General features: G+C 31.8%; 3 protein-coding genes across 7 annotated transcripts; 1 reads left to right on the top strand and 2 right to left on the bottom strand.

Moving 5' to 3' along the window:
• Positions 1-1817: 1817 nt before the first annotated feature.
• LOC134242634 (E3 ubiquitin-protein ligase RNF217-like) lies at positions 1818-5035 on the bottom strand. Its single transcript, XM_062724742.1, has 3 exons — positions 4885-5035; positions 4516-4774; positions 1818-2999 (listed from the first exon to the last, which is right to left on the bottom strand). The coding sequence occupies exons 1-3, from the start codon at positions 4942-4944 to the stop codon at positions 2356-2358; spliced, it is 963 nt and encodes a 320-aa protein (XP_062580726.1). The 5' UTR covers positions 4945-5035; the 3' UTR covers positions 1818-2355.
• Positions 5036-5089: 54 nt separating this feature from the next.
• Positions 5090-16259, top strand: LOC134242600 (ubiquitin carboxyl-terminal hydrolase 16-like). Of its 5 annotated transcripts, none has more exons than XM_062724711.1 (22): positions 5090-5108; positions 5257-5372; positions 5487-6823; positions 7870-7936; positions 8968-9029; positions 9198-9220; positions 9317-9415; positions 9508-9633; positions 9814-9951; positions 10131-10190; positions 10291-10416; positions 10907-10963; positions 11059-11106; positions 11196-11276; positions 11398-11507; positions 11623-11714; positions 12176-12237; positions 12327-12383; positions 12478-12562; positions 12676-12767; positions 12902-12982; positions 15892-16113. In XM_062724711.1, exons 4-22 carry the CDS (start codon positions 7899-7901, stop codon positions 16090-16092), a joined length of 1638 nt encoding a protein of 545 aa, XP_062580695.1. In that variant the 5' UTR covers positions 5090-5108; positions 5257-5372; positions 5487-6823; positions 7870-7898; the 3' UTR covers positions 16093-16113. The 5 variants fall into 5 exon arrangements, with proteins under 5 accessions (XP_062580695.1, XP_062580709.1, XP_062580688.1 ...); XM_062724725.1 differs by lacking the exon at positions 5090-5108 and adding an exon at positions 16186-16259 and having other exon boundaries at positions 5182-5372; positions 15892-16023; XM_062724704.1 differs by lacking the exon at positions 5090-5108 and having other exon boundaries at positions 5182-5372.
• On the bottom strand, positions 16216-17863 carry LOC134242644 (uncharacterized). The gene is made up of 3 exons (XM_062724752.1): positions 17714-17863; positions 17262-17529; positions 16216-16996 (listed from the first exon to the last, which is right to left on the bottom strand). The coding sequence occupies exons 1-3, from the start codon at positions 17759-17761 to the stop codon at positions 16371-16373; spliced, it is 942 nt and encodes a 313-aa protein (XP_062580736.1). The 5' UTR covers positions 17762-17863; the 3' UTR covers positions 16216-16370.
• Between the last annotated feature and the right edge of the window lie 645 nt (positions 17864-18508).

Consider the following 18508-nt stretch of genomic DNA (forward strand, 5'->3'; position numbering starts at 1 on the left):
TGCGTAAACCTTAATCTGACTTTGAATGACACTTTAAATGGAGATTTCACAACAGTATTAAATTCTGTTTAATATTCTTACCTAGCTAAAATCCGCAAGGTTTTCGTAGATATAATTAATAACACTATTTTTCGTTTCCTTTTCAGATCTTGTACAACAATTTTTATAAATATTTTAGTACCAAAAAATGCATAGCCATCCAGTAAGGCACTCAAGTTTCTTTTGGTAGATGCCGAACAGGTGGTTGAATATAGAATAATTAGCAGGCCCTGACTTTTAATAAACCTTGTAAATACAAAAAGTTTACGTTAATTTCATCTCATGAAAAATCAGCTCCAGTCTCCTATCAAAATGCCCGAATCGAAGGGGAAAATTCGGGAATTATTTTGCGTCAGCCCTGATTTGACGTGAACTCTAGAGAAATACTATTATGACAACTACAATAATTAATCACGTGATGTCTACCTGCGGTAGTACTCAAGAACACAATCCAATTTTATTCTTCAATTTGACCTCGATCTGAATCACTCTTGGAGTGTGCTTGGTTGGTATTTTTCAGAATTTAGCGAATAAAATGTTTTAAAATTGCATGTCCTCACATTCTTTTTTGATTTCATATTGATATCGCTGAAATATGCCATACAGTCACATATTTGAATATATAGAATATAAAAAAAGAAAGAGATTACGCCGATTGCTACTAACAGCTTAGTAGAGCTGTCGTAAAAATGGGTCTTGAAGTCCATCAAATAATTAAGTTTATTTTTTTTCCGTGTACTCTTTTTTTAATTCAATAAAATTATATTTATTTTGACAATATTAATTGTATTTTTCAAAAGTTTTTGGTGAATGAATGGAAAACATTTTTTATTGATGTAAAAAGAAAAGGTAACAACTCCTGGTTAAGTATGCGCTTTCAAAATATGTTGTAAGATTACATTGAATAAAATGAAAAAAAAAATATATTTAACATTAAGCTGACATTTACCACGGTTTAAAGCATAAAACATTATTTTGTAATTATTTAATTCATGACACAGATTTTCGTATAGAGGTTGCATGTACACATTCAATAATCTTTGATAAATTGAAAGAAAATAAATATAAACTGCTAAAAATATTATGCAAGGCTACAATGTAAATTCAACCTAATTTGCTCAAATAACATTCTCCTTTCAATCACTAAAAGTTACCAGGATAGTCACTCAAAGATTTTTTTTTTCAAAATTTCTGTTGCTTATAGAGATATATGTACACAAAACTCGTTTAGTACGGCCACGGATATTGCGAATTTACGGATATAGCGAAGTCAACTTTGATCTCCAGCTGTATAAATTTAATGAATTCCTTATACGGTTATAACGAATAACAGGTATAACGAAGTAAATTCTAAGGTCCCAGCGACTTCGTTATAACCGAGTTTTGCTGTATAACGTATTTTTGAGCGATAAAATTAGTTGAAATTCTCTTTTGAATAGAAAATGATGAAAAAACGGTAGCGGTTCCAATTTTTTTTTTTTATTTATTTTTTTATAATTATAAAATCTCAAAGATCTAAGCTCTTTGACAGTATACAATTTAAACGTCACTGTTCGTAACCATTTTTATGAACATGTATCTTATCCCTTTTTTCTTGTATAATATTGTAATAATATTCCTTTGAAAACATTTTCGAACATTGATTTCAAATTGTCAATGATACCAACATTTTCTTGCCACCTCTAACTCTAGTTTGATATGCTTAATAAAGTAAATGGGAAATTTTCATATAAAGCATCCTTTGAGAAAAATATCTCAGTACAGTACTTTAAAAGATAAACACGTTGTTTAATTTGATCAAACTTTTAAATTTGAAATTAAGGAAAATTTTAAAAGCCTGAGTGATCAGGGGACAGTGCATCACTTTCCTAATTTTGTAAGCTGATCAGTGATAAGAATCATCATTGTAAAAAAGAATTAAATTTTTCAAACGGTTAAATACAAATTTACTGCATTGTGTAATATTGCATTATCATAATCATTACGGTTATTTGAATAAAGAAAAACCAATTTACATCTGTTAAGATGCATAATTAGGATGGAGGAGGTTTGTAAAGCAATAATTGTTCTAAAATTTTTCCAGATTCTTAAAAGAAGATTTATTTCTTGACTACATATTTCTGTACATTTACTTTTGTTAAATTAAAATATAAAACAAGAAAGTTAAACATTTTGTGTTGTGAGAAAAGGGAATTAACAGGTAATTGGAATTACTAAGAGAGAGCAAATTAAACTAAAATTTTCAACTTTATATACAAATCACTTTAAGGGGCCAGTTTCAACATTAAGTTCTGAATGAAGTCAACAAATTTTAATTCACTCGACAGATTGTATCGGTGCCACATTGCACCGTCCATTGAATTCACCACATTGAAGTTTTCCATCAAAGGCAATTTTTAAACATGCAAAGCAGAACTCTGTTTTACAGATAGTACATATCATAGATTTACATGCCTGATCATGCTGCAACAACGTTTTGCAATTTGGACAGAGGCGTATTGAAGGAACATTCTCCATGTTAGAATAGCCGAGGGTTATTTTTGAACAATTCTCCAGCTGACGAACAATTTCGATATTTTGTTCATTCTCGTTCGCTGAAGAACATTCATGATCTTGTGTCCAGGACTCTGAACAGTACCAACAAAACTTGAATGAGTAAAACATTTCATTTGAGCACTTGAAACACTTGATGTGATTCTGGAAAATGTTCATCTTCTTGCAATACGAATCACATCTCGGACAATTCTTAATTTCGTTTCTTTTACTTGCGTTTATGTAGTTGAATGAAAGTTTTCCACTATAAAATAGGTATTCGTCAGCACTTAGCATACACTTCTTTAAAATGAGTTGGTTATCAAATAATTCATTGCATGTTCCAGAGTCTGTTTTTCCAGGGCAGCATATGCAGTACTCATTTTGACGAATCTTTTCACGCAGCAGTCCAAACAAATTATCTGGGGCTGTAAAAGACAAAACGCACAAATAGAACAGTTATGTTATGAATTGATTCAAAGGAATGTAATGTACAAATAACTATACATGTATAACTTTACTTTCTACATTTACTTCTGCATTTATGAGACACAGATCAGATATTATATAGTCACATGGCAAAAGATACAAGAAACATAAACTAAGGGTACTTTGTATTCCATTAGAACAATAAGTAAACACTCCCTCGAAGTCAAAGATATTTTCATTGCGCCAAAAACAAGTAATAACTTAAAAGGTTGGATTTTACACTTCTAAATTGTTTTTGATTAAAGGTAATTTCTTTTGTTAGACACAGAGTACGTCTTGTTTAATTGTTAATGGAACAGAAGATTAACTGCGTATTGCATTTACATGTATATATAACAAAATTAGTTGATTGTTGGGGCATCAGGAGTTCCTGATATCAAACAATCATAACATTATGTGTGTTTTTTTTAATAAGATACCCGGTATGTACCTGGCTTAAAGAGATTATCAAACAATTGTTTAATGTTTTATTAATCAATCTCTACTGTTTGAATATGCCCGGGCATAATAAGCCTGTCATACATCAATCATTCTACAGCTCCAACTGCCGTTAATGTCGTATAACAAACAAAAAGCGATATATGGTAAGTGTCTCAATTGGCCCCTTAAAATGAATATCTTAATTTTACTTTATATATAGCTTTAATTTGTACAGCTATATATGCAGCCTTTATTGGTCATTTTCATTTTGATCAAAATGCCTATATTTTAGAAATATGACATTATATAAATCACGTTTTCCCGCCATTTTAGCATATTTTGTATAAAACTGCTTATTTTCAAGCAGTTTTTCTTCCAGAAAATATAGAGCGCAGCCTAGAACAAGATTTATATTTTTACCAAAGATGTATCTATCCAATACTACTTAGTCACAGAAAAATTATGTATGTTCTACACTGCGCTCTATGTTTCCCATAAGAAAAATCATCAAGAAAAAGGCATATATTTGGCTTTTTTATCAAATAGCAAAAATAGCATTATTTCTCGTGTCATTTACAGCTAGTAAGTGCATATAAATGTGAAAAATATATTGGAAATATTTCTTATATAATCTCTTCTACAAAATAAATATCAATTAAACATACCTGAATGTCATTATAAAATGTTGATTTTTAGGGGGCCAAAATTGGCTCTTATCAAATATACTCCTTTGAAAGTGGTTTGCTAAATTGACAATATTATATGATATAAAAATTTTAATTTAAATTAAAAAGATGTCTAAAAGAATTGAATTTTACGAAACATTCTATGTTTCTACAGTCCCCACAAACTAACGTCAGATTCACTGACTGCCTACTGAAATTGACAGGTACATGTACAGCATAGAGAATTAGGTACCACATGGCGGAAAAATATACATTCAATTTTATCGATAAATTAGCACATTCAATTTTCAAAGAGTAATCAAACAGAAAAAATAGAAATGGAAATAGTTTCTGATAAAAAGTTAATTACTTATTGCATGCCCACAAGGAAGTTCCAGTCTTGGATCTGATTCATATTCCCAGATTATGTCAGGCTTTGTTGTTGTTATACATCCTGATAGTGGTCGACTTTCAGCCCAAACCATTACATGAAAAGGATTATGTAAAACATCACTTGTTGTTTCTGGATCATAGATGAAGAAGTTTTCAATGTTAACGACATCTATCAGCCAATACTCAGTATAAAGCATCGATGCAGCACACCGTCTAATCTCATCCACTGTACCAAACTGAATATGAAGTCAAATGATTATTCTGAACAATCTAAGTTACTATGATATTTTTAACAACTTGAAGGAAAAATAATTTAATAAAACTATATAATAATAAAGTTTCTTACTTTAGGTACATTATACAATTTTTCAGATGACAACGTCCGGAAGGTAAGGTACTCTGTCATTTTTAATATATTTCTTGAGGTCTTGAAACGTATAAACTAAATCACTATTTCTCCTTTGTTGGATTTCAAAGAAAACAAATCGAAAGCAGAAATGGTTATTTTGAAATTGGTATCAACATTATCTATAAATAGATTTAGAAATGTTGATTAAACTAAATTCAATTGTGAGTAGATAAAGATATATTTATAGAATACAGTTAATCTTTCTATAAATAAATGAGATAAAATTCCCAATTTCTTGTATATGCACTTCATCAATATATATTTGGACAGTGAGTTTCGATTTTCATTCATGGAATTTTTATTTTACAGAAAACAACTGCACGTACTCGTAACAATTTTTGAAAGGGTGACAAAGAAAGATGTCTCTTACAATTTTTGTTAAAATGTCAACAAGAAACAAAAGTGAAACAATTACCGTCCAGAAGGTATGTTCTTTGTACAAATTCTTGACGATTACCTAAGTTTTGTGATGATAATGTAATATTCATAATGCTTCTTTCAAAATATGTTACAATATGAAAAGAAAAATCTTTTTTCAGTCAGATGAATTTTTGAAGATATTTGAAACCCTGGCTGGAAGAGTAGGAATTGAGCTTCAACACATTCGACTGACATTTAGTGGCAAGGAATACAGACATGATCAACCGGAAGCTCGGAAAAGAATAGAGGACATTGGGATTAAAGACCGCTCTACATTGTTTATGGTCTCAAGATTACCGGGAGGATTTTTATGATAGGCTTATACATGTTATAAACGAGCTTTGTCATTACAAGACATTTAGACGTAACCCACGCCACTTATCGAAAAGTGATATATTTCTTTGTGTGTGAATGGATATGTTGCATTCAGCCTCATTTTTTCAATACATAATGTGACTTTCCGCAAATGTTTTAATGTTTTTGTTGAGCATTTTTTTTAAATAAATAAATTGTTTTAAAAATTTATTGGTTTTATTACATGTTTTTTTCCAATATTCCTTTGGATTGCGATTTCAGACTGATTTCAGTCAATTTCATATACTTAGAGTTAACATTTCCACTTACCCTTTTTACTTATCAATTGGTGATTGCCTATATTATTGACAAGCGTTGATTCTATACAACACCTCCGGAAAAAGTCAGACCCATGAGAATGATTATATAGATATTTATAACAATTAAGGTGATTATTATCTTCCGTTAGATATATACATTGTATGTTGCAAAAATCATTGGTGTGTATGGGTATGGTTATTACTTTCACTTGGCCTGCAAGTATTATTTTGATTGCGCAAGAATAATTTGATAGTTGTGTATTTTTTTAAATTTTATCCTACTGGTTCAATTGTTAATTTAAAAAAAAGGATAGGTATTCTTTAATAGTTTTATCCAATGGAACATATAATAAAAGTGTTCATAAGCAGAGTGCAGGAGTTTAGGAATTTTGGTATTTGCGCCCCTAACTACTGATATAACGGGTGCATGCAAACTGAGTTTGACTAGCGATGCATAGTCATCATTAAAATACAGAAAAGTTTGAATATGTGTATATGGGGGAAAATCTCTCAGAGATATAAGCGAAATTGTTTTATGTATTTTATGCATACATATACAGCGATCAGAGTACTTTAAAATTTCCTTTCATCGTTTGAAAGTGGCATAAAGATTTTCTAATGCTATATGTAGTGTATTAGTAATTAAGGAACACAAAAATAGCCCTGTTTTAGTGTTCTAAAAAGTTTTTTAAACCATTCCAATTTCAATATTTACAAATCAATACTTCTACGATTGATACGTACACTATATATATTTTTAGGAAGTCCGTTTCTAGTTCCACTTTCGTTTTCACAATTACATGGAAAACAGTATCATAGATACGAGTGTTATCAAAAACATAGTAAGTACCATATACTGCTTTATAGGTCTAACTTTTAAGTTTGTTTTATTACCATCACAAAGCAATACAAAATACTTGATTATTCATATATATATTATTTTAATCACTGTTCCGCACATTAATGTTGATGTTGTGTGACCAAAATATGTTATTTATATTGTTCCCTATTCTTGTATTCATCTGAAGAGAGTTTTACTCCTTCAAAATATGTAAATTTAGCTATGAACTGGACATGAAATGTTTGACTTAATATGTACAAGCACATGTACATATATATTAAATATATTGTGTTAGTGCCTGAATTAAAACGTTTAAATGTTACTTTGCACTTCATAAACAAAAAAATATGTAATAATTTCTTAATTGGTTTTCTGTAAAATAAATTATGTTTTCAACTTCATAATTATGTCTTTCTGAAAGAAATTTACAGGCTGAACAAACGCTAAAAAAAAATAGAGGCATTAATGAACAATCTTTTAAAATGTGTTTCATATAAAGTTTTACTTTTTGCCGAAGCTTATAATCAATGAAATTTCTTTTTAATTCGTAATATGATTAACATTTTATAGCTTGAATGTTTTTTTGGAATTTAACTTGTTTATAACTTTAAAGAGTCCCTAAATGAAAAAAAAATACATATATTCAGTAATGACTTTTATTAGCTAAAAATATGTGTACAATGTATATTCATATATAGGTGAATGCATTTCCGATATTGACTGGCATGGTCCATACCAATGATTAATGTATCGTTTTATGCTACGTTTGACTATGGTCATTCCTGTCACTTAATACAGCGGCTGCAATAAAGGCGTGAAAATTTGACATGAAATGCTTACTCCTCCTAAATACTTGATTCTCCCTCTATAATTTCTAAGGTTTAAATGTAGAGCTCTATTTGTCATTGGTATAGCTTACGGAATGGTTACTTATTGTGACTTTTTTATCTTTAATTATCCGCTTTAAAATGATACATGTTAAATTTCTTAACAATAAATGAATACTTTTGGATTCAAATAGAAAAAGATTAAACTTTCTTATTACAGAATCTCGTTGCCATTCTATCAATCTTTGTATGAAGTGCTGCGAAAAAGAAACAATGCCAGAGGACAGGTAAAAATCATGAAGCATAATAAGATTAAGTCCAAGTTGAATATTCATATTCTAATGAAAGCTAAACAAATAACGGAACATACATGTGCTCACCTAAAAATATGATTTTGTTTTAGCTATTAATTTTTTAGATACAGTTTCAATCAATATTTTTACCTAGTTCCTTTTTTACATTTAGTGAAAATAGTCAACAAAGAAAAAATCATTAGCAACAACTCTTTTTACTGATTGATTCCCATTGAATAGTCAAAGAAACAAGGTTCACCCAGGACCTTTATGGCCTTGTAAAACTCACAATTTGTAACTGCATAAAATGTCATAAAAAACCCTTGGCGACACTGTATCTGTTAAATATGATGTAATTTTCCGGCTAGTCAATTTATTATGATATTTAAAATTGCGACATTTTTATATCCTGAAAACTTCTAACAAAAAGAAGGTGACACTGAAGTTATAATTTCAGTAATTCTTATACACAATCATTGGTCTAAATGTGCAAACGTAAAATCACAGAACTGTTTCGGAAGACCACAAAACGTGTATTTTGAAACGAAGGGCGTGCTGATCTTTTGATTTTTCTCTGAAACAACTCAAAACTCTAATATCTTTTTTTTTTGCAATTTCACAAGCCTGTTTTCCAATACTGAAATTCTCCGCGAAAAAAGCTTTTGCAATAAAGAAAAGCACAAAATCTTTACTTTATATTGACGTTGAAATAGAATGCAGATTATTTGCTAATAAATTGGTTACCTACAAAGTAATTTAATTTGTTAAGTGGTTAAGTGAGCCTAGCTCTTTGGTTAGCAAATATTGCAACGTTAACGTTTTTATAATGCAATCATTGTTTAATTATTATTATTTTGTTTGGGTTTTTTTTCTGAATAATATTTTTTTTTAATTTTATGTTATTTACATAATATGTAAATTTGAAACTTTTAAAATAAATGCATAACTTATTCAACCATAAAATATATAACATTTTGTGCATGTTTTCTACTTTAACAATGAATAATAGATTAATTTTCCTACAGAAATCCTCGAAATATTCGAGGACGACAGATTCGTCAAAGATTAGCAAAAATAGCTGAACAGAGTAAGTGCTTATCTGTACATCTATTCTTCAAGAAAGGAAAAGTATCTAGAAAAGAAAGAAACATGAACACATCTTAAAATATTTTACTCATATTTTTTTTTCATTTTTAAAATGTTAATTCAAAAAATCCATTACAGTAGGCATTTAAATTCTTCTCCTTTATTACAGATGTACAACATTCAAAGCAAGTGGTCAGTATACAATATACTCTCTTTGTCAATTAGATTCACATAGGCCTGATTTGCAGCTTTTCTCTGTACATATAAAAATTATAACATTATACACAGCAGGGGCATTACAATTCGACAAAACCTGGTGTACACATGGCCAGAAAAAGCTCTGCTCCATGCTTGCATCAAAGTGCCATAGAAAGAAAACCTGAATTGGTAAGAAATTTTATATTTCGTAAAACAATTCACTTTTGTAGTAGAATTTTGTATTCCTCACACTTTGACATTATCATTGATTTTACATGCAGTATACCATAAGGGACCTGAATAAAAGTGGAAATCTTAGACCAAGAAAGCAAAATCAAGGTCATACATCACGATTTCCAAATATAAATGAGAAAGATGATACAAAGCCAGTGTACACTAGATCAATGGTAACATGAATTAGTGTTTATTTTTCTTGTTTTTTAACACGATGCAATGAAATCTCGGAATAATTTATATTTTACTAGTTGTTTTTTTCTTTTGGCCACCAAACCTGAATTTTTCTCTTTTTAATCTCATTTCTTACATCAGGAAAATACTTCGAAAATGAATAAATGTTTTATACACAGCTGCCTAGATTTGACAAAGATTTTAGTGACAAAACTGGCGATCAGTACCCTAAAATCAGTGATGCAAGAGATTCAATGAGGCCAGCTTCTACAGAACGTAATAGACACATTAAGGATAATAAACAAAACCAAAGTACAGTACGTAATTAAATTATTGCACTTTAATGATTTACCTTTGTTTTCTAGTATTTTGATAATTTTCTCTGATCATATGAAACTGAAAAGAAGAGACAAAGAGAAAGTATATTTTACATTACTGATTATATTTTATTAATCATTGTCTTAACATCTGAAGAAAATTTCAGATATTTTTTCAGGAAATTAAAGGAAAGAATACTCATTATCATGTAGTTTCCAGACACACGGAGAAGCGACAGGTATACAAATTGGTTATTCATAATAAGTAGCTCCTCAGTCTTGTAAAATCTAAATGAAATTTACATAATCCTCTCCTTGATATCATAATCATTTCAAAAGGTTCATTCGTTTGGGACATCCGCAGTGTTGAACAAAGAAAGAGTACCAGAGTACAGTTATAATTTAAAACAAGATGAGAATTTACACCATGGAGAGGTGTCTAAAGGAGAAAGTATCCAGAAAACTGTAAGAAGTTAATGACATGTTTGTTAATACATCCTGGTGTATTAGTTGACTTATGCAATTTTAAGTCTACTATGCATCAACAAGTACATCTTGAGAAATAGTCAAATAATGTCTTGTATTCCTCTTCAATCAACTGACCGTTAATTTGTTGGTGTAATTCAGGAAGTAGAAATATTTTGGATTCTTTTTATATTTTCCCCATTTTTTAGATGATTATTTAAAGCACATTAATTCGTAAATTTATAGAGAACATGCATGAGAAAAAAAATTACTTCAAATAAGGCAGGTCTACCGTAACAGAAACAAGCATTTGTGAATTTGATAAACTAATTTAAGCAAACTTAACTGACACCAAATAAAATTTTTCATGTTTTCTTATTATTATGCAAAATATATCATCTATCATCTGTATTTTTAACTGTATGCACAAACATCATGTGGATATCAAACCATATCAACGCAAACTTTCAAGAAAAAAAATATTTTTCAGGATCAACCTACCCATTCCACTAACGAATCTACAGTGCAGGGGAGGGAACCACCAAAGGTATTTGTTACAATCTAAACTCATCAATCCTACAGTTTCATAATGACCATCTCATCTCAATTTAATTCCATAATCGATATTTTTCTGATTTCTAGGGGCTTCCTAACATAGGGAATACTTGCTACGCCAACTCTTTACTTCAGGTAACCATCCTAAAAAAGAGAGGAAGAATTAGAAATTACGTATGCCACAATAATATGTGTCTCAAAACTTAAAAAAATGATTTTTTTAGGTATTAGGGCAAACACCATTTCTGTATGAAAGATTGTTTTCCTGCAAGGAACGTGTTTCCACTGGTTTTAACCAACAAATGGTATAACTAAAGAATTAATAGCATGGATCTTAAGTTTTCTAGTGTTCATTTTCCTGTTGTGTTCTATTTCTATTTTCATTCCAGTGGCAATTTTTCAATATTTCTTAATTCTGTTTTGTAGAAAACAACAGTCACAAGTGCCTTTCGCAACCTACTACAGTCAATGAAGTCAGAGACCTTTGAACTAAAATCAGGCCCAATAGCAATGTTAATGAACGCTGTTTCGAGCAGGTAATATCAAATTCCATAATCCTAATTACTTGCTTATTGTTAAATATATTTAAAAATAAACACAAAACTGTAAATATGAATCAATGTCAATTGCTTATGATGATGATACTTTCAGGGAACGTGAATTTCGAATAGGGCTCCAAAATGATTGTCACTCCTTTTTGCTAACACTGTTGAGTGAGTTATATGATGAAAACCAGGCAAAAGGTACGTTTACATCAATAGCGACCTCTCCAAAAATGTTTAATTTTATAATTATTTGAAACAAGAAAAACTATTGACAAGCAAGTTGATGAAACAAGAATGTCAGCAATCTTGTTTAAAGACCTCATTTCTTAAGTTCTATGGTAATTCATCATTAAGTCAAATATTGTCTGACGTTTTTAAAACTAATTGTTAGTCTTTATGTATACACTGAATTGAAGATGGATTTGTCCGTTATTCTCCGATTATGACAAGACACACATGGCAGGTGAGGCCGGTCGGTAGAGAATGCTCACTCCTTTAGGTACCTGATCCCACCTCTGATGTTTTTGATATCCGTGTTTGCTCTGCTCCTATTTTGTATTGTTTCATGGACTTTTGAGCTTGAACACTGTTCGTTATCTTAATCTATTTTATCGAACACTTTCTTGACCTAAAGCTGCTATTCTTTTCTTTTGTTTTAGACACAACAATTGTATTCGAAATAGATATGGTTGACGAATTTTCTTTTGATTCCTGTGATCATGTATGGTAACAGTATTTATATCTTTTCTTAGTATGAGATCAGTGCACTGAAGAAAGTATATATGTATAAATTATTATGTATCTTTGTAGAAAGAAGTCACTGATACTCAGATTATGAGAAGCCTAACCATTCCTTCAGAATCATATGTAAGTAACACTGTAACAGAAATGTACTTAAACATGAAAAGATTTCTTCATGATGAAAAATCAAATATTGTGACTTAAACTAAAATATTTTTAGAATGTTGATGAAGGTTTAAAAACACTTCTTTATGAGGAGGAATTTGATGAGGCAGATGTCCCTTGTAGAGAATGTAAATCAGATGGTAAGAACATGCATGCATGAAAGTATTATCAGTACATGTATTTAAAATTTACTTTGCATATATTACATTAAACTCTGTATCTTATTTCATGTTGCATTCTTGCATACTTTTAGGATTTTTGTCACGAACAGGGAAAACAAGAAAAGCAATGAGATTTCGTACCTTGCCAAAAGTACTCGTACTTCAGCTCGGGTGTTTTCAGGAGGTACAAAGAATATTAATTTAACACTTTGAAATACATCTTTATGTTTGTAAGAAATGAAGACATCGAATTGTTAATGATTAATTGGTAAGGAATTGATCAAATCTTAATTGAGTCTCTTAAAATGGATTTTTCAGATGAGCTATGGTGGTCACCTTCATATTGCAAAGTCTTTCAAAAGAATCGCCTTTCCTGAAAAATTGAGAGTACCACAATCGGTAATCTAAATTTATGATTATTAGACCGTATACTGAGAGCCTAAATCGAGAGGAGACTAAAGGCAAAATTTTAAATGAATATAACTGCTGAAATCATTTGATAAGCAAACGAATTGACAATTTAATAAGCGTCTTCCAGCACATAAATACTTATAACTGACCCTATAGAAACCCAGTCCGCAGTCCGCGGAATTTCCAGGTTGCCTGATGATGAACAAGGTCAGTATGTGACCGGTCAACTAAGCAGGGAATGCTTACTTCTCCATGGGACCTTATCCCACTTCTTATAATTTGGATGTCTATTTTTGCTAAAATTTGATTTTTGATATTGATAGCTTTGCATTATCTTCTCATTTCAATTTTCATACATAAACTATATGATGTTAATTGACTTTTTTTTCTATAAAGAAGCCCTGGGTACTTCTAACAAGAGGCCCATGGGCCACACCGCTCACCTGAGCACTCTGGCTAGGATAAAGTAGAAATTGGTTTATTATTGAAAAGTTTAAATCCAAAAGTAAACCTTTGACCAGTTATGGTTTTGATATTCTTGAGAAAATGATTTTTAAAGAATTTTCCTATATATTTCTATGTAAAAATTTGGCCTGCCATTGTGGCCCTTCCCTACCCCCGGGGGTCATGATTTGAACAAACTTGAATCTACACTACCTGAGGATGTTTACCCATACGTTTCATCTTTCCTAGCTCAGTGGTTCTTGAGAAGATGATTTTTAAAACATACCACCAAATTTTCATTAATTCCCAATTATCTCCCCTTTAATGAGGGCGTGGCCCTTCATATGATAAACTTGAATCCCCTTCACCCAAGGATGCTTTGTGGCAAGTTTGGTTGAAATTGGCCCAGCGGTTCTTGAGAAGAAGTCGAAAATGTGAAAAGTTTACGCCGACGCCGACGACAACGAAGACGACGACAGACAACGGACAGATTTTGATCAGAAAAGCTCACTTGAGCCTTCGGCTCAGGTGAGCTAATAAAGTAGAGTGGGTCGTTTTATCCTATTTGTGCCTTCTTTTTTCTCATTACATGTACCACCACTCTTTCTCCTTTCCCCCTCTCATCGTGTATTCCTCACGTAAACAACCTCGAGATTTTTTAACGGTAAAGCATAATGTGAATTTTGTAACACAGGAGATAAATGAAATGTTTTGTTTGATTCGAATGCAATTCCCACACTCCCATCCCGTGCCATATATCTTAAATATGAATCTCCACCGAAAGTAAAAAAATAAAGTGAGAAAACTTAAACTTTATTACTTTCAAAAAACTTTTTGTCAGTAGATGCATGTAATTTTTAGTTGTTTTTAGCTCACTTGAGCCCGTCCGTCGGTCCGTCTGTCTGTCCGTCCGTCCGTGAAACTTTTCACATTTTCGACTTCTTCTCAAGAACCAATGGGCCAATTTTAAACAAACCTGGTACAAAGCATCCCTGGGTTAAGGGGAGTTTAAATTGTTAAAATAAAGGGCCAAGTCCCCTTACAAGGGGAGATGATCAAGAAAAGACAAATATAGGGTGGGGTCAATTAAAATTCTTCTTCTCAAGAACCACTGGGCCAGGAAAGCTGAAACTTATGTGGAAGCATTCTTATATAGTGTAGATATTAAATTGTCAAAATCATGACCCCCGAGGGTAGGGCGGGGCCACAATAGGGAATCCAAGTTTTACATAGAAATATATAGGAAAAATCTTTAAAAATCTTCTTCTCAAGAACCACTGGGCCAGGAAAGCAAAAACTCATGTGGAAGCATCCTTGGGTAGCATAGATATTGTATTGTTAAATTCATGACCCCCGGGGGTAGGGCGGGGCCACAATAGGGAATCCAAGTTTTACATAGAAATATATAGAACAAATCTTTGAAAATCTTCTACTCAAGAACCACTGGGCCAGGAAAGCAAAAACTCATGTGGAAGCATCCTTGGATTATGTAAATATTGAATTGTGAAAATCATGACCCCCGTGGGTAGGGCGGGGCCACAATAGGGAATCCAAGTTTTACATAGAAATATATAGAACAAATCTTTAAAAAGCTTCTTCTCAAGAACCACTGGGCTAGGAAAGCTAAAACTCATGTGAAAACATCCTTGGGTAGTATAGATATTGAATTGTTAAAATCATGACCCCCGGGGGTAGGGCGGGGCCACAATAGGGAATCCAATTTTTACATAGAAATATAAAGAACAAATCTTTCAAAATCTTCTCAAGAACCAGTGGACCATGAAAGCTAAAACTCATGTGGAAGCACCCTTGGGTAGTATAGATATTAATTATAATTGTTCAAATCATGACCCCTGGGGGTAGGGCGGGGCCACAATAGGGAATCCAAGTTTTACATAGAAATATATAGATCAAATCTTTAAAAATCTTCTTCTCAAGAACCACTGGACCAGGAAAGCTAAAACCCATGTGGAAGCATCTTTGGGTAGTATAGATATTAAATTGTTCAAATCATGACCCCCGGGGGTAGGGCGGGGCCACAATAGGGAATCCAAGATTTACATAGAAATATATAGAACAAATCTTTAAAAATCTTCTTCTCAAGAACCACTGGGCCAGGAAAGCTGAAACTGATATGGAAGCATCCTGGGGTAGTGTAAATTCTAAAGTTTTAAAATCATAAAATGGAAGGGGGTAGTGGGGCATGATAGGTATAGCAAGAGGGTAAATCTGGTAAAGAAGTATATCACCCAAGTTACTCAGGTGAGTGATGTGGCCCATGGGCCTCTTGTTTTTTTTTTTACAATAACCTTTATTTATCAATTGGTTTTTTGGGGATATTTAATATGCATCATGACTTTTATTTAATATATTCGATGCATAAGATGCTCTAATAGAATTCAAATACTTAGAACTCATGACCTAGATGTTTTGAATTGAGATTTTTCTTTCAGAATGGAGGCACTGTGACTTATCATTTATATGGAGTTGTGAACCATCATGGCTCAGTATATGGTGGTCACTACACATCATTTGTAAAACACCATAGCGATACAGGGCATTGGTACTATTGCAATGACAGCCATGTAAGACATTCGACACTGTTGGAGGCTTTAAAATCTCATGATGCATATCTGCTTTTTTATACCATATGATATTATTAAAGTATTCATTTATTCACTATTCCATTTTGCATAATGAAATTAATATGTACTCTTAAAACTTGATAACTTCTCTTTCTTCAACAGTGACAGTTGTACTACGAATACAGCAACGAGTTTTTGTGACAAAAATGTATTATATTAAATAAATTACAAACACTTGATATAGACTGATGTTATACTTGTATTACTTTGCAATTACCTACAATGTTTACTCTAAAGTTATTTATTGAAGGAAATACTCAGTAATAACGGTATTTTTAAAAGAATGTTTATGTAGTGAATACATTCTGAACTGGAGCAACTTTACACTGGGTGCTATACCCGGAACACTGCAATCTTTGGTTTACACAGAGAGTTAAACATGAGAAGCAGAACTCGGATTTACAGCTCGGGCATCTCATTTGTTTACACATCTTTTCATGCTCAATTAGAGTTCTGCAGTTTGGACATAGTCTCTTAGAAGGGACATTTTCAATTTTGGAATAATCTAAAGTTTTCTTTGGAGCATCATTCAGGAGTTTTTGTATGGCTTCCAGGTCTTTATTACCACAGACATGATTTGGTATCCATGGGGATTTACAATCCCAGCAAAAATCAAACTGTTTATCCAACCCCTTAGATGCACAGCGTGTACAATGAACAGCTTTGCTATTTTGTTGGCGCTGACAAAATTGCCCACAATTTGGGCATTCAGATGTCTCGCCGTTGCCTTGAAGAATTGCATTTAGAGAAATTTTATATTCAAAGAAAATCCTTTCATCCTCTGTCGTATCAGCTTTCTGTGCTACTTCTCGAAAGCTCCATTCCTGCAGACAACCTGGAGTAAGGCAGCAAATAGAATGTCTAACTTTGTTCATGAGAGTATCCCTCATATGTCCAAATAAGTTGTAGGGTGCTGCAAAGTGAAGAAGCATGTATTACTATGTATTATTTATTCTTATTTTAAATCCATTGTCAAGCTATGAATCTTAACATTCTGAACTTTGTTGGAATCATATTTTTCACTGCTTTTTATTTTCAAATAAATGAATTATAAAACAACTCCCTTTTTTGAAAAATTACCAGCAAAATACATGAAAATATAAATACATTGATCATGAAATAAACAATGCGCGACGAACGTCGGTGTACATGTTACATAAATGATTTTGAATACTTACTAATAGCATGTCCACATGACATCTTAAGCCTTGGTTCCTCGTCATCAGGGTCCTGCTCTATCATATCAACTTCAGTTGTCACAAGATAGAATGGAATACGCCTCTCATTAGCCCCTATCATCACTTGGATAGGGCGAGGAAGGTTCAGAATACCTCTGCTATTTTCGTATATTAGCCCCTCCTCAAGATCAACGATGTCTACACAGTGGCGAGGAACACCACAAAGGGATGCTATAGGGCCCTTTATTTCGCTAACTGTATCAAATGCCTAAACACAATTTTAAAAAAAAGCTTTTAATCTGACAAAGTTGTGTAGACATCGTACATAGAATAAAATAATACAATAATTACATCATTTTCTCAGAAATTATAGTTACTCAAAGTCTTAATAATACGAATATCTGTCTATAATTAGGATTTTAGAGCTCACATTTAGAACTCGAATAAGTTACCGTGTGAAATGAACGAGGATATCCAGACGACAATCTCTGAAACTCCATTCTAGACTGTTACAAACCACGCGATTTAAATGACACTAGAGGTTCTATACTTACTATTTATTTTCTGAAATTTTAAATATTACTTTCGCTTTCGATTTCATTTCTAGAAATAACTCCCTTCATATGTCCTTCTGATAAAAAAATCACTCTATTATGTTCAGAAGAAATCAATGACATAAACTCAAAAATTAGAAATAAGGGCCAATTGGAAACTGTAAATAATTGGCACACAGTTTGAATATGCATATTTTTATTATACTTTTTTACCATATGACCATAGAATGCACTTACCACAATGATGAGCCTATAGCTGGCTGTTAAAGAACTTTGTCTACAATGGGTATGCATTTTTACCATTTTGTAGGAAAGGGTAAGAGAAGAAAGGTTATACATTTCTGGTTTTTAAATTCTATTATTTTTCACACATTTACCGACCAAATATTGTGAGGGACGTCTTTAAAAGCAACTATTTGAAGACCTGTCCTATAGAGTCATCAACTAATACGTGACTATATTTTATTAAAATGACATTACTATTTCAGTCAATGCTCGAAATAACGCAAATAAAGCATTTGATCAAATTCTTCTGGAGCTGGAGATCTCTGTTAAACCTTGTAGGAAAACATTTTTAATAGCAGAATGATAGAAATTTTATAAATTAATTAATATACTCCCTGTATGCTCGCAAAAGTTTACCTTTTTGTGGACGATTATGTTCCAATTTTTGTTTACGATTGTTAAGTTTCA

This window comes from Saccostrea cucullata, unplaced genomic scaffold (genome assembly GCF_032062105.1).
Source record: "Saccostrea cucullata isolate Sc308-1 unplaced genomic scaffold, CSIRO_AGI_Scuc_v1 ctg904, whole genome shotgun sequence".
In the NCBI taxonomy this organism is placed as follows: domain Eukaryota; kingdom Metazoa; phylum Mollusca; class Bivalvia; order Ostreida; family Ostreidae; genus Saccostrea; species Saccostrea cuccullata.

Bases quoted from the DNA above. Each gene is read 5' to 3' on its own strand.
- LOC134242634 (XM_062724742.1), bottom strand. From the start codon at position 4,944: ATGACAGAGTACCTTACCTTCCGGACGTTGTCATCTGAAAAATTGTAT. The intron at 4,775-4,884 runs GTAAGAAACTTT...CTTCATATTCAG, and splicing joins AATTGTATAATGTACCTAAA to TTTGGTACAGTGGATGAGAT. The intron at 3,000-4,515 runs GTAATTAACTTT...TGTCTTTTACAG, and splicing joins TCCTTGTGGGCATGCAATAA to CCCCAGATAATTTGTTTGGA.
- LOC134242600 (XM_062724711.1), top strand. From the start codon at position 7,899: ATGAAGTGCTGCGAAAAAGAAACAATGCCAGAGGACAG. The intron at 11,107-11,195 runs GTAACCATCCTA...TGATTTTTTTAG, and splicing joins ACGCCAACTCTTTACTTCAG to GTATTAGGGCAAACACCATT. The intron at 12,238-12,326 runs GTATGGTAACAG...GTATCTTTGTAG, and splicing joins CTTTTGATTCCTGTGATCAT to AAAGAAGTCACTGATACTCA.
- LOC134242644 (XM_062724752.1), bottom strand. From the start codon at position 17,761: ATGGAGTTTCAGAGATTGTCGTCTGGATATCCTCGTTCATTTCACACG. The intron at 17,530-17,713 runs GTAACTTATTCG...AATTGTGTTTAG, and splicing joins ATCCTCGTTCATTTCACACG to GCATTTGATACAGTTAGCGA. The intron at 16,997-17,261 runs GTAAGTATTCAA...TTCACTTTGCAG, and splicing joins GTCATGTGGACATGCTATTA to CACCCTACAACTTATTTGGA.